This window comes from Procambarus clarkii, chromosome 59 (genome assembly GCF_040958095.1).
Source record: "Procambarus clarkii isolate CNS0578487 chromosome 59, FALCON_Pclarkii_2.0, whole genome shotgun sequence".
NCBI classification, from domain to species: Eukaryota; Metazoa; Arthropoda; class Malacostraca; order Decapoda; family Cambaridae; genus Procambarus; species Procambarus clarkii.
The window spans coordinates 27,289,927-27,306,224 of NC_091208.1; the positions used below are offsets into that span (position 1 = coordinate 27,289,927).

General features: G+C 45.6%; 2 protein-coding genes across 2 annotated transcripts; one reads left to right on the plus strand and one right to left on the minus strand.

Moving 5' to 3' along the window:
• Window positions 1-10,309: 10,309 nt before the first annotated feature.
• Window positions 10,310-11,563, minus strand: LOC138353758 (calphotin-like). Its single transcript, XM_069307156.1, has one exon. It carries the CDS (start codon window positions 11,561-11,563, stop codon window positions 10,310-10,312), a length of 1,254 nt encoding a protein of 417 aa, XP_069163257.1.
• A 666-nt stretch (window positions 11,564-12,229) lies between these two features.
• LOC138353759 (uncharacterized) lies at window positions 12,230-13,342 on the plus strand. Its single transcript, XM_069307157.1, has one exon. The coding sequence runs from the start codon at window positions 12,230-12,232 to the stop codon at window positions 13,340-13,342; it is 1,113 nt and encodes a 370-aa protein (XP_069163258.1).
• Window positions 13,343-16,298: the final 2,956 nt, after the last annotated feature.

Sequence of the window (16,298 nt, forward strand, 5' to 3'; positions counted from 1 at the left end):
TCCTAAACTTCTCGAACTCTTATCATATCTACATTTGAAACTGTGTATGGAGTCAGCCTCCACCACATCACTGCCTAGTGATGTACACTAGACATGTACACTTCCTGTGTATACATCTCTTGATATACACACTCGGTGTATATACCCACACTACTGTGCCTCGTGGTCCTCCGATATCTCCCCCTTTCTCAAGTGTTTTTAATGTTTAAATTTCAAGAAGTATTTTCCCATGAGAGTTTCCGAGTCAAGAGCGAGCGCTTCAATGTTACAGTTTTAAAAGCGTTATTGATTCCTGCTGGGAAATCTCTCCTGGCCTTTGACAGCAGACAAACCTATTCTCTTACGAAACCTCTACATCTTTTTACTCAATTTACTCAGCTTGAGCTCCGAAACATAACAAGGTGGTTTAATAACAATAATACCTTAAAAGTTAGACCATTTCGAAGCTTGCAGACTGTTTAATCATTGTTAAAAGTAAGTCGCTATAATGAAAGATGAACGGGTTCCGTAACGAAACGTCTGAGGTTAATACTTCCTGTGGTGAGGCGAGCAAGGGTTACCACTGGCACGGTAACCTGACCTTATGGGAGTCCCTGTGGGACCTTTAAGGGTTTATGGTGACCCTGAGGACCTTTAAGGGGGAGTTTATGGTGACCCTGAGGGACCTTTAAGGGGACTTTATGGTGACCCTGAGGACCTTTAAGGGGACTTTATGGTGACCCTGAGGACCTTTAAGGGGACTTTATGGTGACCCTGAGGGACCTTTAAGGGGACTTTATGGTGACCCTGAGGACCTTTAAGGGGACTTCATGGTGACCCTGAGGGACCTTTAAGGGGACTTTATGGTGACCCTGAGGGACCTTTAAGGGGACTTTATGGTGACCCTGAGGGATCTTTAAGGGGACTTTATGGTGACCCTGAGGGACCTTTAAGGGGACTTTATGGTGACCCTGAGGACCTTTAAGGGGACTTTATGGTGACCCTGAGGGACCTTTAAGGGGACTTTATGGTGACCCTGAGGGACCTTTAAGGGGACTTTATGGTGACCCTGAGGACCTTTAAGGGGACTTTATGGTGACCCTGAGGGACCTTTAAGGGGACTTTATGGTGACCCTGAGGACCTTTAAGGGGACTTTATGGTGACCCTGAGGACCTTTAAGGGGACTTTATGGTGACCCTGAGGGACCTTTAAGGGGACTTTATGGTGACCCTGAGGGACCTTTAAGGGGGGGACTTTATGGTGACCCTGAGGGACCTTTAAGGGGGACTTTATGGTGACCCTGAGGACCTTTAAGGGGGGAACTTTATGGTGACCCTGAGGACCTTTAAGGGGGGAACTTTATGGTGACCCTGAGGACCTTTAAGGGGGGAACTTTATGGTGACCCTGAGGACCTTTAAGGGGGGAACTTTATGGTGACCCTGAGGGACCTTTAAGGGGGGAACTTTATGGTGACCCTGAGGACCTTTAAGGGGGGAACTTTATGGTGACCCTGAGGACCTTTAAGGGGGACTTTATGGTGACCCTGAGGACCTTTAAGGGGGGAACTTTATGGTGACCCTGAGGACCTTTAAGGGGGACTTTATGGTGACCCTGAGGGACCTTTAAGGGGACTTCATGGTGACCCTGAGGACCTTTAAGGGGACTTCATGCTGACCCTGAGGACCTTTAAGGGGGAGTTTATGGTGACCCTGAGGACCTTTAAGGGGACTTCATGCTGACCCTGAGGACCTTTAAGGGGGAGTTTATGGTGACCCTGAGGACCTTTAAGGGGACTTCATGCTGACCCTGAGGACCTTTAAGGGGGAGTTTATGGTGACCCTGAGGACCTTTAAGGGGACTTCATGCTGACCCTGAGGACCTTTAAGGGGGAGTTTATGGTGACCCTGAGGACCTTTAAGGGGACTTCATGCTGACCCTGAGGACCTTTAAGGGGGAGTTTATGGTGACCCTGAGGACCTTTAAGGGGACTTCATGCTGACCCTGAAGGCCCTGAGGACCTCAGAGGTGACCCCATCACCCTGACAGTGGGGATAACACGCTAACAACCATTCAGCGGTCGTTAACAGCGTGGCTGACAAGGAGAAAGAGCTCCTTGAACGCTTTCTTAAACAAGTTCGAGGCCACCAATTACTTCTGAATTACCTCATACATATAAAGTACAGCTTTAGTAATTATATCTTCTTATTAACTAGCATTTCCCTCACCTGGGCTGTTAGAGACTCGAACGCTGGACCCCCATTAGTGGGTGGCCGAAGTTTATTACCGGTTATTAACAAGCATTTCACAAGAGTTAAAATTAATATATTTGTACAATAATAATATTGTTTGTTGACGTGTTGTCACTATTTTAACATCGACTAAAGTATTAAAGAAACTGAAATAAATAAAAGCCTTTCAGAATGCGCATTTAAAAATGTTTTTTTTTTTAAATATATATTTTTTTTTTTTTAAATGTAATCGTGACATGATAACTTTTCATTTATATATAATATATATAACATTGAAGGAGAGGAAAACAGTGCTATTTTCGTCACAGTAAAACTTTCACTGTTGTTCCAACAATGAGATATATTTTATATCAGGCTTTTTATGTGGCTGTTTTGAGAGCTGATGAACTGGTTTCGTCAGAAGCTTGACGCCTATAATTAGTCTTGACGCAGTTCATCACTTTAAAACAATAACTCACACGAATATGTTGATGGAGATATTGTTAATACATTACTGTCATTGTCATAGTTTTTCAGACGGCCAAAAATTCCAGGAATTGAATTCCAAAGTTCTAAAACTTCATTTCCAAAATTCTTCGTTAAATATATATATATATATATATATATATATATATATATATATATATATATATATATATATATATATATATATATATATATATATATATATATATTTATATATTTGTTTTCTTCACTGTCGAGGGAAGTTGAAAAATTAACTCTCCAAAGTTCAATTTTACACTTTATTATAATCTGACGCCTGGTGCTGTGTTTCGCAAGGTCCACCTTACATTTTCAAAGACAATTTTCCCGTGTTTAACATCGGATAATATACGCTTTGGGTGAGGTGGTGGATGAATGCCGTTACAAGGGAGGGTATTAATTGGGTACGAATAAATTGGGTAATTTTATTAATAAATTAATTGGGTATGAATAAATATGAATTGGGTATCAGGGATATTAATTGGGTATTAAATGTATCAACAGGGCAGTTTACGTTCCTTAGGTAGGATCCTTAATGTCTAAAATGTCTAACGACTCTATCTACCTCGTTAGCGAGGTACAATAGAGCCGTCAGCGAGGCACCACAGAGCCGTCAGCGAGGCACCACAGAGCCGTCAGCGAGGCACCACAGAGCCGTCAGCGAGGCACCACAGAGCCGTCAGCGAGGCACCACAGAGCCGTCAGCGAGGCACCACAGAGCCGTCAGCGAGGCACCTATAGAGCCGTCAGCGAGGCACCTATAGAGCCGTCAGCGAGGCACCTATAGAGCCGTCAGCGAGGCACCTATAGAGCCGTCAGCGAGGCACCACAGAGCCGTCAGCGAGGCACCACAGAGCCGTCAGCAAGGCTCTACAGAGCCGTCAGCGAGGCACCACAGAGCCGTCAGTGAGGCACCACAGAGCCGTCAGTGAGGCACCACAGAGCTGTCAGTGAGGCACCACAGAGCCGTCAGTGAGGCACCACAGAGCCGTCAGCGAAGCTCTATAGAGCCGTCTGGATCAGAGGGTCGGCGGCGTTGCCAAGACTTAAGATATACACAATAATTTTTACCTGGCATTAGAGCGGCCACCCACTGCCTCCCCTCCCACTGACTCCCCTCCCACTGACTCCCCTCCCACTGACTCCCCTCCCACTGACTCCCCTCCCACTGCCCTCATCACCTTCAGTGATTAAGTGCTTAATTGCACACTAGTTTCTTTATCAGCTATCTCACCCTGTCAGAGTAAATGAGACAGATGTATGTGAATGCATGTGTGTGTATATGTATGTATATGTATGGGTATAAAGTATATATGGAAGCTGATCAGAATTACATTTCACCTTTGTGAATGTACATTAATGACACTATGTAAAAGTCACATCAAACACTTTATGTAGGGCATACGTAAATCTGTGTATCTATGTATTTACGTATGTAGGTTAGCTTAGCATTTTAAAAGCACCGAATCACCTTCTGTGGTTGAGTGTTCAATAAACCCTTGAACTATATGTTTAACACATCTCTAACCCTGTCCATGGAGGACAGAAGAAAATGTATATATGCTGGTTAGCATTGTAAATGTCTGGCCACGTTTGTGATAGAAAATAATAATAAAAAAAAAAAAAAAAAAAAAAAAACTGCCCTCCCTCCCACCTTCCACTTACTGAACGCCATCTCCCACCACTGTCTAACTCCCATTTCCCATCCTAATCAACCAAGCAGGTGTGTGGAGGGAGGGGTGTCCCCCCAGGCAGGTGTGTGTGTGTGTGGGGGTGTCCCCCTGACAGGTGTGTGTGGGGGAGGGGGCTCTTCGCCCCCCCCCCCACACCTGTAATTAACTAAAGCCGACTCCCTGCCACAGAATTTTAATTAATAAAATATATCTCCCTTGCCCGAGGCACTTGACGAAATATATTATATTTTCCAACACATTGCGATTTCCCTTTATATATTTCTTCATAGGCCTATCTGGCGTAGGCCTATAGGCATCTCTAAATTCAAAGATAAACCAATTTATTTTGACTATTTAAAAGCTTTTTATTCGGTACAATTATTCACCACTTCGCAATATAAATTGTACAGTGATACAGAAATGGGTGGGACAGTAGCTGGGACGGGAAATGGGTCGGAGGATGGAACAGTGGTATGGTGGAGATGGAAGAGTCTCCCATGGCTGTGATGGAAGAGTTTGTCGTGTTGGCTTGTAAGATTCCCCCTGAGAATTTTGTAAGTGGTGATCATGTCTCCCCCTGAGTTTAAATACACTTAGGATTGTTGAGTGACCAGCTGGGTGATACACTCAAGAGTCGACTCACGCACGCACACACGCGCGCGCGCACACACACGCGCGCACACACACACGCGCGCGCGCACACACACACACACACACACGCAAGAGTAACTTACATGAATTACGTCGTATGCTGGTGCAGTCTGCTTCCTGCTGCCTCCGCTTACCTGAAAGGCAGTCCCACGTTAGTACAGCCACCACACCTGCTGCTGCAGGTCAGCAACAGGTCAACTGGCTACAGGTCAACTGGCTACAGGTCAACTGGCTACAGGTCAACTGGCTACAGGTCAACTGGCTACAGCTCAACTGGCTACAGGTCAACTGGCTACAGCTCAACTGGCTACAGGTCAACTGGCTACAGGTCAACTGGCTACAGGTCAACTGGCAACAGGTCAACTGGCTACAGGTCAACTGGCTACAGGTCAACTGGCTACAGGTCAACTGGCTACAGGTCAACTGGCTACAGGTCAACTGGCTACAGGTCAACTGGCTACAGGTCAACTGGCTACAGGTCAGCAAACCTCCAGAATATTCTGCACAGGTTTAAAACATTGAACTCCTTGTGAACTTCGCAATCTCTGCAACTTCAGGTCAATGCAATTAATGATTGGACGATCCAGGCGGCTATTATAAGCAATACAATTATCTTGAATCATCAAATATATTATATATATATATATATATATATATATATATATATATATATATATATATATATATATATATATATATATATATTCCCTCCCCAGGATGCAACCCCCCCCCCACAACAGTTGCCTTCCTGGCTACCTATTTACTGCTGGGTGAACAGAAGCATTAGGTGATAGAAAACATAGCCAACCCCTTTCGTTCCACCCCCCCAGGAATCGAACCCAAGATCCCCGATTGTGAGCCGGGAACAAAGTCCCGTGCGCCACTGAAAGAAAAAACACAAATTAACAGAATTCATTACAGAATTCCTAATGATTAGCATGACTGTACAAAATACAAATTACTCCTTGTTATCAAGTCGGGAGTGGGAGGGAAGTGGGAGGGAAGTGGGAGGGATGGAGGCGTGGGAGGGGGGAGGGGGGATGAAGGGGGGGGGGGGTGGAGGGACAGCATGACACCACACAAGGACTTGTTAAAGTAATGGGTGGAAAGCATTGCCATTAGCGTCGCTAGTTTGGGTGAGGCGCCCCCCCCCTTGTTGTCATGGCTACACCAGGGGGCTACATGTAGCCCCCTGGGCTACAGCCTGGGCTACACCCTGGGTAGCCCAGGGTGCGTTTTCGGTTTATTTATATATTTTTATATATATATATATATATATATATATATATATATATATATATATATATATATATATATATATATATATATATATATATATATATGTGTGTGTGTGTGTGTGTGTGTGTGTGTGTGTGTACTCACCTAGTCACCTAGTTGTACTCACCTAGTTGTGTTTGCGGGGGTTGAGCTCTGGCTCTTTGGTCCCGCCTCTCAACCGTCAATCAACAGGTGTACAGATTCATGAGCCTATCGGGCTCTGTCATATCTACACTTGAAACTGTGTATGGAGTCAGCCTCCACCACATCACTTCCTAATGCATTCCATTTGTCAACCACTCTGACACTAAAAAAGTTCTTTCTAATATCTCTGTGGCTCATTTGGGCACTCAGTTTCCACCTGTGTCCCCTTGTGCGTGTTCCCCTTGTGTTAAATAGACTGTCTTTATCTACCCTATCAATCCCCTTCAGAATCTTGAATGTGGTGATCATGTCCCCCCTAACTCTTCTGTCTTCCAGCGAAGTGAGGTTTAATTCCCGTAGTCTCTCCTCGTAGCTCATACCTCTCAGCTCGGGTACTAGTCTGGTGGCAAACCTTTGAACCTTTTCCAGTTTAGTCTTATCCTTGACTAGATATGGACTCCATGCTGGGGCTGCATACTCCAGGATTGGCCTGACATATGTGGTATACAAAGTTCTGAATGATTCTTTACACAAGTTTCTGAATGCCGTTCGTATGTTGGCCAGCCTGGCATATGCCGCTGATGTTATCCGCTTGATATGTGCTGCAGGAGACAGGTCTGGCGTGATATCAACCCCCAAGTCTTTTTCCTTCTCTGACTCCGGAAGAATTTCCTCTCCCAGATGATACCTTGTATCTGGCCTCCTGCTCCCTACACCTATCTTCATTACATTACATTTGGTTGGGTTAAACTCTAACAACCATTTGTTCGACCATTCCTTCAGCTTGTCTAGGTCTTCTTGAAGCCTCAAACAGTCCTCTTCTGTTTTAATCCTTCTCATAATTTTAGCATCGTCCGCAAACATTGAGAGAAATGAATCGATACCCTCCGGGAGATCATTTACATATATCAGAAACAAGATAGGACCGAGTACAGAGCCCTGTGGGACTCCACTGGTGACTTCACGCCAATCGGAGGTCTCACCCCTCACCGTAACTCTCTGCTTCCTATTGCTTAGATACTCCCTTATCCACTGGAGCACCTTACCAGCTACACCTGCCTTACCAGCATACACCTGTGTGTGTGTGTGTGTGTGTGTGTGTGTGTGTGTGTGTGTGTGTGTGTGTAAATATACACATTTTAAATGCGAGTCTTGCAAAGTGACATCTTTTTCAACTCATTTTCTTAAGACCAAGTTCGTGAACTTAAATAATTTAGCCTAGATAGAGTTTTATGTTTTGTTCTAAACTTAGAATATAATCTTAGAGCTAATGTGTGGTGCCTTGACCTACGAGTGCGCTTTCTTCTATCATGTCCGCCGGATCACTCGACCACTGTGCGAGTCCACCACTGTGCGAGTCCACCACTGTGCGAGTCCACCACTGTGCGAGTCCACCACTGTGCGAGTCGACCACTGTGCGAGTCCACCACTGTGCGAGTCGACCACTGTGCGAGTCGACCACTGTGCGAGTCGACCACTGTGCGAGTCCACCACTGTGCGAGTCCACCACTGTGCGAGTCCACCACTGTGCGAGTCCACCACTGTGCGAGTCCACCACTGTGCGAGTCCACCACTGTGCGAGTCCACCACTGTGCGAGTCCACCACTGTGCGAGTCCACCACTGTGCGAGTCCACCACTGTGCGAGTCCACCACTGTGCGAGTCCACCACTGTGCGAGTCCACCACTGTGCGAGTCCACCACTGTGCGAGTCCACCACTGTGCGAGTCCACCACTGTGCGAGTCCACCACTGTGCGAGTCCACCACTGTGCGAGTCCACCACTGTGCGAGTCCACCACTGTATCTATCTCCCCCCCCCCTCTCCCCTTCATCACAGCCAGAGCTAAAAGGATTTAGCTATGACGATAGTGTAATGCAACTGAATGTCCCTCTCTTGATGACTTAAGAAACGGACACTGCGGGGGGAAGGAGATATGATCCCAACATAAAAGATTATGGCGAAAATAGATAAGATGGGACAAGAACAGGCTATATAAATAGAGACAAAGCAGGATAAGCGAATACAAGTTTTTCTTATTATTTTTTATTTTTACATGCAAGAATGCTTTTAAGTACAATAAACGCAAAACAGAAAACAAACTAGAACAACAGAGCGCAAAAGTACACAATGACAAAGCACAAACTTGCAAAAGTACACAATAAACAAAATTACTAAACCACAAACCGTCGACCGGAAGGATCGACCACAAAACAATAATTACAAACACAACAATAATTACAAACACAACAATAATTACAAACACAACAATAATTACAAACACAACAATAATTACAAACACAACAATAATTACAAACACAACAATAATTACAAACAACAATAATTACAAACACAACAATAATTACAAACAACAATAATTACAAACAACAATAATTACAAACAACAATAATTACAAACACAACAATAATTACAAACAACAATAATTACAAACACAACAATAATTACAAACACAACAATAATTACAAACACAACAATAATTACAAACACAACAATAATTACAAACAACAATAATTACAAACACAACAATAATTACAAACACAACAATAATTACAAACACAACAATAATTACAAACACAACAATAATTACAAACAACAATAATTACAAACACAACAATAATTACAAACACAACAATAATTACAAACACAACAATAATTACAAACACAACAATAATTACAAACACAACAATAATTACAAACACAACAATAATTACAAACACAACAATAATTACAAACAACAATAATTACAAACACAACAATAATTACAAACACAACAATAATTACAAACAACAATAATTACAAACACAACAATAATTACAAACAACAATAATTACAAACACAACAATAATTACAAACAACAATAATTACAAACACAACAATAATTACAAACACAACAATAATTACAAACACAACAATAATTACAAACACAACAATAATTACAAACACAACAATAATTACAAACAACAATAATTACAAACAACAATAATTACAAACACAAGAATAATTACAAAGACAGCGGAATACAGTACAGAAATGAACAAATCCACAAGAGCCGTGACGAGGATTCGAACCTGCGTCCGGGAGCATCCGTACAGAAATGACAACATTACAACACAAGACACCCAAACCCGCACCCAACAACCCAAACACCAGAACATAATTATACAGAACAAGCCTACTGGCACCTCAACCACACACACACACACACACACACACACACACACACACACACACACACACACACACACACACACACACACACACAGGCACCAACACAAAATGATAAGAACAATAAAGGAAATACAAATATATAACAAAAGAAAGAGAAAAGCACAATCGCAACACATGATAATGAGAACAACCCCGGGCCGGGTCACGCTAACAGCCTGAAGGCCACTCAACACTACACAAACAAGCCCACAATCACTACCCTAAAAAAACACAAAATCATAAAAACATGACATAATAACATGACATCCACAACCACACACACACACACACTAACAAAAACCGGACTGCACAGGAACCGGACACACACACACACACAAACCCACAACCACAAACCGGAGCACGCAGGAACCGAAAAAACAAACCCGCCCAACCACACACACACGCGACCCGCACCCCACAACCATGCACACAAATGGAAACAACCCACAACATACAAAGGAATCATGGGCGAGGAATACATTTCTCAGAGACAGGAACATATTTCTCAGGGAACACATCCCGAGGATACTTTCCCTTATAGGCCTCCCAAATCAAATACTCCATGTCGGTAGGGGGACGAGCCCCCTGCCGCCGTGGGCCCTGCATAAACTCAGAAATCACCAAATCAGGCAGAAACGGCCACTCCCGCCGCATACCGAGGCAGGGGAGCGCGAAACACTCCTTCCGAGGACGCAGAAGACACCGAAGAAGCGTACATAGGCCGCCGAGACGGCCTCGCCGCCGAACGCACAGGAAAAGGGGACGGCTGACAAGACGGTAACACCTCCACTGAGACCGCAGGAGAAACAGAAGAGGCGGCCTGAGACGGAAGAGGCGTCGAGACCGCCGCCGATGAAACGGGAAACGAGGAAGGGGGTACGGAACCCTCAGAGCGAGCAGCCTTTTTCAACACCACCACCAGGTCACCACGCTCACCACGAGCCTCAGCAGGGGGAACCACCCACGAAGAACCGGAGCCATCCGACGCACCCAAATCAGGATCAGCAGACACCACACCAGAAGGGGAGGCCGAAACACCGGCACCGCCATCCTCAGGCAAATGCATCTCCGCCACCACCGTAGAATGCAACGCAACCAGAGGCACCCCGCCGTAAGATCCACAATCATCGAAATCGCCAACGTCAGCGCATGCAGTAGAAGAACGCCGGGAACGCTTAGGCTCGGGCCGCACATCATCAGACCCGGAGGCTGACTCAGAGACACGTGCAACACAAGCCGGGTGAACCGAGGCTCGTCGCGGAACGGCAGCATCCTCAACCACATGGGGCACCAGGCCGGGCACAGGAGGCGCCGTATCCACCCCAGCACCCACCACAGCCGGGACAGACGGCGAGGGTGCAGGGACAGGGACAGATGAAGAACTTGAAGACGGGGGATCCGAGCAGAAGGCAGTCTGAAGAACAGGGACACCAGCTGGAGCAGGACGATCACCAGGCGTCGACACAACCTCCGGAGGAGAGGCGACAACAACAGGAGGTGCAACAGTCGACACAGGGGGCACAGCTGCGGCCAAAGAGACGTCCACATCTACCGAAGCCTCCCCCACAGGAAGCGGCGGGAAATCCTCCTCACTGAAGAGGTTCACGGGCGCAACGGCAGGCGCAGAACACCCAGCAGCCTGATGGCCCAAAAGGCCACAATGATAACACGTCCGAGGTTGGCGGGCATAAAACACCCGAACGTGGTATCCCAAGAATTTCACAGAGGACGGAATGTCTGCCCAGAGCCGCATGCCCAGGGTGCGAATGTTCGTCCGCACACCCTTGAGCGGACTAGATGATATCATGTGCAGCCGAACACTAACAACGGCGCCAAACTGGCCGAAGTACCGCCGTAGCAGACCCTCCGGAAACTCCATGGGTGCCCCATGAACACTGACCTGAGAGCACCACTCCGATCAGAGGGGGTCACAGTGCCCACACCATCCGGCAGGGGTAAGGTCCGCCCCTCGTAGCGACGGAGAAATTCCAGATATGCCAACTCCTCCGTAACCTTCACAATCGCCCAACGTGCTGTCACCAACTCGACGCCATAAATGTCCATCACAGGAACATAAAGCAAATCACACCAGCCCATCGCTATCTCCCTATCTCCGGGTACCCAGCTCGGCCAGAAAACTCGAGGCCCATAGACTGAGCCCGCACTACAGGGGAGAGCGGGACCCCCATCTTGAACCAGCGGATACAAGTGGAAACTAGAAACACAAATGAGTCGAAGAAATGCCAAGAAATACCCGTACCTTGTTCGAGAGGCCAACGAGTGGAATGCACTGAAAGCAGAAGTTGTGGAAGCCACCTCCATCCAAAACCTTCAAGCCAGATTTGACAAAGATTTCGAACGAAAAAATAGTTCAATTATATCGAAATAGGTACATCAAGGGTAGTAGGTGGGGGATGCAGAGCTAGAGCTCACGCCCCCGCAATCACTGATAGGTAAGTACACACAACCACCTTCCCCACCTCCCCTCAACCTCCACCCCCACCCCCCCCCCCCACGTCAGCGATTCGTCACCAGCTGATAAAGGATGAACAGCGAGACTCGCCCTGTCCCTATCACAGCCCTTAATACAATTAGCGAGCCTCGTCTTATTGCTATCTCAGCCCTTAATACAATTAGCGAGCCTCGCCTTATTGCTATCACAGCCCTTAATAGAATTAGCGAGCCTCGTCTTATTGCTATCTCAGCCCTTAATACAATTAGCGAGCCTCGCCTTATTGCTATCACAGCCCTTAATAGAATTAGCGAGCCTCGCCTTATTGCTATCACAGCCCTTAATACAATTAGCGAGCCTCGCCTTATTGCTATCACAGCCCTTAATACAATTAGCGAGCCTCGCCTTATTGCTATCACAGCCCTTAATACAATTAGCGAGCCTCGTCTTATTGCTATCACAGCCCTTAATACAATTAGCGAGCCTCGCCTTATTGCTATCACAGCCCTTAATACAATTAGCGAGCCTCGTCTTATAGTTATCACAGCCCTTAATACAATTAGCGAGCCTCGTCTTATTGCTATCACAGCCCTTAATACAATTAGCGAGCCTTGCCTTATTGTTATCACAGCCCTTAATACAATTAGCGAGCCTCGCCTTATTGCTATCACAGCCCTTAATACAATTAGCGAGCCTCGCCTTATTGCTATCACAGCCCTTAATACAATTAGCGAGCCTCGCCTTATTGCTATCACAGCCCTTAATACAATTAGCGAGCCTCGCCTTATTGCTATCACAGCCCTTAATACAATTAGCGAGCCTCGTCTTATTGCTATCACAGCCCTTAATACAATTAGCGAGCCTCGCCTTATTGCTATCACAGCCCTTAATACAATTAGCGAGCCTCGCCTTATTGCTATCACAGCCCTTAATACAATTAGCGAGCCTCGCCTTATTGCTATCACAGCCCTTAATACAATTAGCGAGCCTCGCCTTATTGCTATCACAGCCCTTAATACAATTAGCGAGCCTCGTCTTATTGCTATCACAGCCCTTAATACAATTAGCGAGCCTCGCCTTATTGCTATCACAGCCCTTAATACAATTAGCGAGCCTCGTCTTATTGTTATCACAGCCCTTAATACAATTAGCGAGCCTCGCCTTATTGCTATCACAGCCCTTAATACAATTTCAGCCTGTGGCTAACACAGTGCTTTACACTCTAGTTAACCAGGGGAAGTAAACTCTAGCTAATGGATTGACGACAGGTTGATGAGGAGCGCTAACCGCACTCAACAAACATACTGTCAGCTCGGGGTCGAGGTTAGATGCACAATATTTCACAAGCAGTTAAACCACACACACACACACACACACACACACACACACACACACACACACACACACACACACACACACACACACACAAGAGGGGAAACAGGCTTAGGAATCTGTACACCAGTTGATTGACAGTTGAGAGGCGGGACCAAAGAGCCAGAACTCAACCCCCGCAAGCACAACTAGGCGAGTACACACACACCCCGGATGGTAACCAACTAAGCCAGGATGGACCAGGTCTTCACCCAGAATAAGATAGACATTGAAAACATTGACCATGAACTGCCAATAGGAGCCAATGACCACTGAGGAAGCTGTAAACAGGGGTTAAGAGGGGTAGAGTGTAAGGCTAGTTTAGAGGAGAGGAGGACATACCAGAAGGTTAGAAAACTCCTGGAGGCTATAAGATGGGGAATTGTAAAGTCAGAGGAAGTGGCTGTTGAGTCTGACGCTCCCATCACTAATTTACATCCTTGAGGGTAGAGGCAACAGTCTCACTTGTAACGAGGTGAAGAATGAGTCGGGCCTGGGTGTGGCCCGGGTGTGGCACGGGTGTGGCCCGGGTGTGGCCCGAGGCCTGGGATGACTCAATGGGATGCGTAGTTGCTGGTTACATGTGCTCGTTAATTAAGGTGGTAGTTAAGCTAGCACTTGTGTATCGTTAACCAGCCCTCGTCAAGGGTCCTTCAACAGCCGCCATAACTACCCCTCCACCACCTTAACGACCCAGTATAAACGACCAAACCACCTAACCAGTATGACCAACAGCCTCGTTACCAAAAGACACAATTATAACCCCGCAGAGCTGTTTTAACGAGGAGACGAACGAGCAACAATATTATTACACGCAGCATCAATGACCCAAACCGTTGAGAAAGCGACGTGCTGGAACAAGTTAAGGACCTCGTATTAATTGACGTTTTCGACTCATTAGTCTCTATATAGGATAGGTGGGATGTTTGGGTTTGTGTTTACTAGTTGTGTTTTTGCGGGGGTTGAGCTTTGCTCTTTCGGCCCGCCTCTCAACTGTCAATCAACTGTTTACTAACTACTTTTTTTTTTTTTTCCACACCACACACACACACACCCCAGGAAGCAGTCCGTTACAGCTGACTAGCTCCCAGGTACCTATTTACTGCTAGGTAACAGGGGCACTTAGGGTGAAAGAAACTTTGCCCATTTGTTTCTGCCTCGTGCGGGAATCGAACCCGCGCCACAGAATTACGAGTCCTGCGCGCTATCCACCAGGCTACGAGGCCCTTTGTACGTTCCTGGATAGGTAAAACAGTTGCATTTTTAACGGAGTTATATTTAGGGAACAGACTAGGCAAATATTCCCTTAGATTACAGCTTTTTTTACTTTCAAAATCAAGCAATAGATTTTTTTTTAGTAGGCTCATGAAAGAGGCCTATGTTAGCGATACACGAGATAAGATAACCTCAAGATAACCTCAAGATAAAGTATTGGCCGGATTGATTGAAAGCCGAGGAGAATTGATTTTTATGATCTATAATCGTATGAGTCAAGCTTGAACCAGCCTACCTGTCGCAGCTCGTAGCTATCATCCCGTGGGAAACGTACAATTCATGGGTCTTTAAATAAATAAATAAATAAATAAATGTTTATTTAGGTAAGGTACATACATAAAGAGATTTTACAATGTTTGTTGGATTAATAGATAGAGCTAGTACATACAATGCCTAAAGCCACTATTACGCAAAGCGTTTCGGGCAGCGTTAAGCGTTACGCAAAGCGTTTAATTTCAATATACCACCTTACTTGGTGGCTGTGGTGCATACCATCCAAACTCAGATGCTGTGGGGTGGGAGGTTATCTTGAGGTTATCTTGAGATGATTTCGGGGTTTTAGTGTCCCCGCGGCCCGGTCCTCGACCAGGCTTCCACCCCCAGGAAGCAGCCCGTGACAGCTGACTAACACCCAGGTACCTATTTTACTGCTAGGTAACAAGAGCATAGGGTGAAAGAAACTCTGCCCATAGTTTCTCGCCGGCGCCTGGGATCGAACCCAGGACCACAGGATCACAAGTCCAGTGTGCTGTCCGCTCGGCCGACCGGCTCCCAACTGACTGACAGTAACAGACCAAACAGGGACACTGGGGGAAATGTGTATTCAAGCACTGCAGATAAAACAGAAGGTTAGTCTAGAATGTTAAATCTGTTAAAGAATAACAGATCAAACAGGACGTCTTGCCTCTACATTAAAAACATGATTTAGAATTTTAGATAATTTTTCACTTAATTAACAATATCGTTTAAGTATAGAACCTTTACAAGGCCAACTAGTTGTGTAAATAAGTAGTCCAGCATATATTGAATTCCCCCTCAGTCAATTTTGAAATTGTCTTTCTCCGAAGCATATATGGAAATCAATTAAATATCTTGATTAAATTAATCATCACTTCTTACTCAAGTTTCTTAAGTGTTTAGGCACTCAAGGCCTCGTAGTGAACAATGCAATGAAAGCCTACCAGAGGATGTCCAACTTATTTCCAACAAAAATATGTTTGACATTTTATTTTGTGTATCGGCAAAATTTGCTTGCATGCCACTCTAGACACGCGTGCCATAGTTTCCCCACCGCTGGTTTGTGATATATCAGTTCTGTCCCAGTGATAGCATATGTCGTCAGTTCTGTCCCAGTGATAGCATATGTCGTCAGTTCTGTCCCAGTGATAGCATATGTCGTCAGTCCTGTCCCAGTGATAGCATATGTCGTCAGTTCTGTCCCAGTGATAGCATATGTCGTCAGTCCTGTCCCAGTGATAGCATATGTCGTCAGTTCTGTCCCAGTGATAGCATATGT

What these genes read in the sequence shown, in the direction of transcription:
- LOC138353759 (XM_069307157.1), top strand. Translation starts at nt 12,230, where the DNA reads ATGAACAGCGAGACTCGCCCTGTCCCTATCACAGCCCTTAATACAATT.
- LOC138353758 (XM_069307156.1), bottom strand. Translation starts at nt 11,563, where the DNA reads ATGGAGTTTCCGGAGGGTCTGCTACGGCGGTACTTCGGCCAGTTTGGC.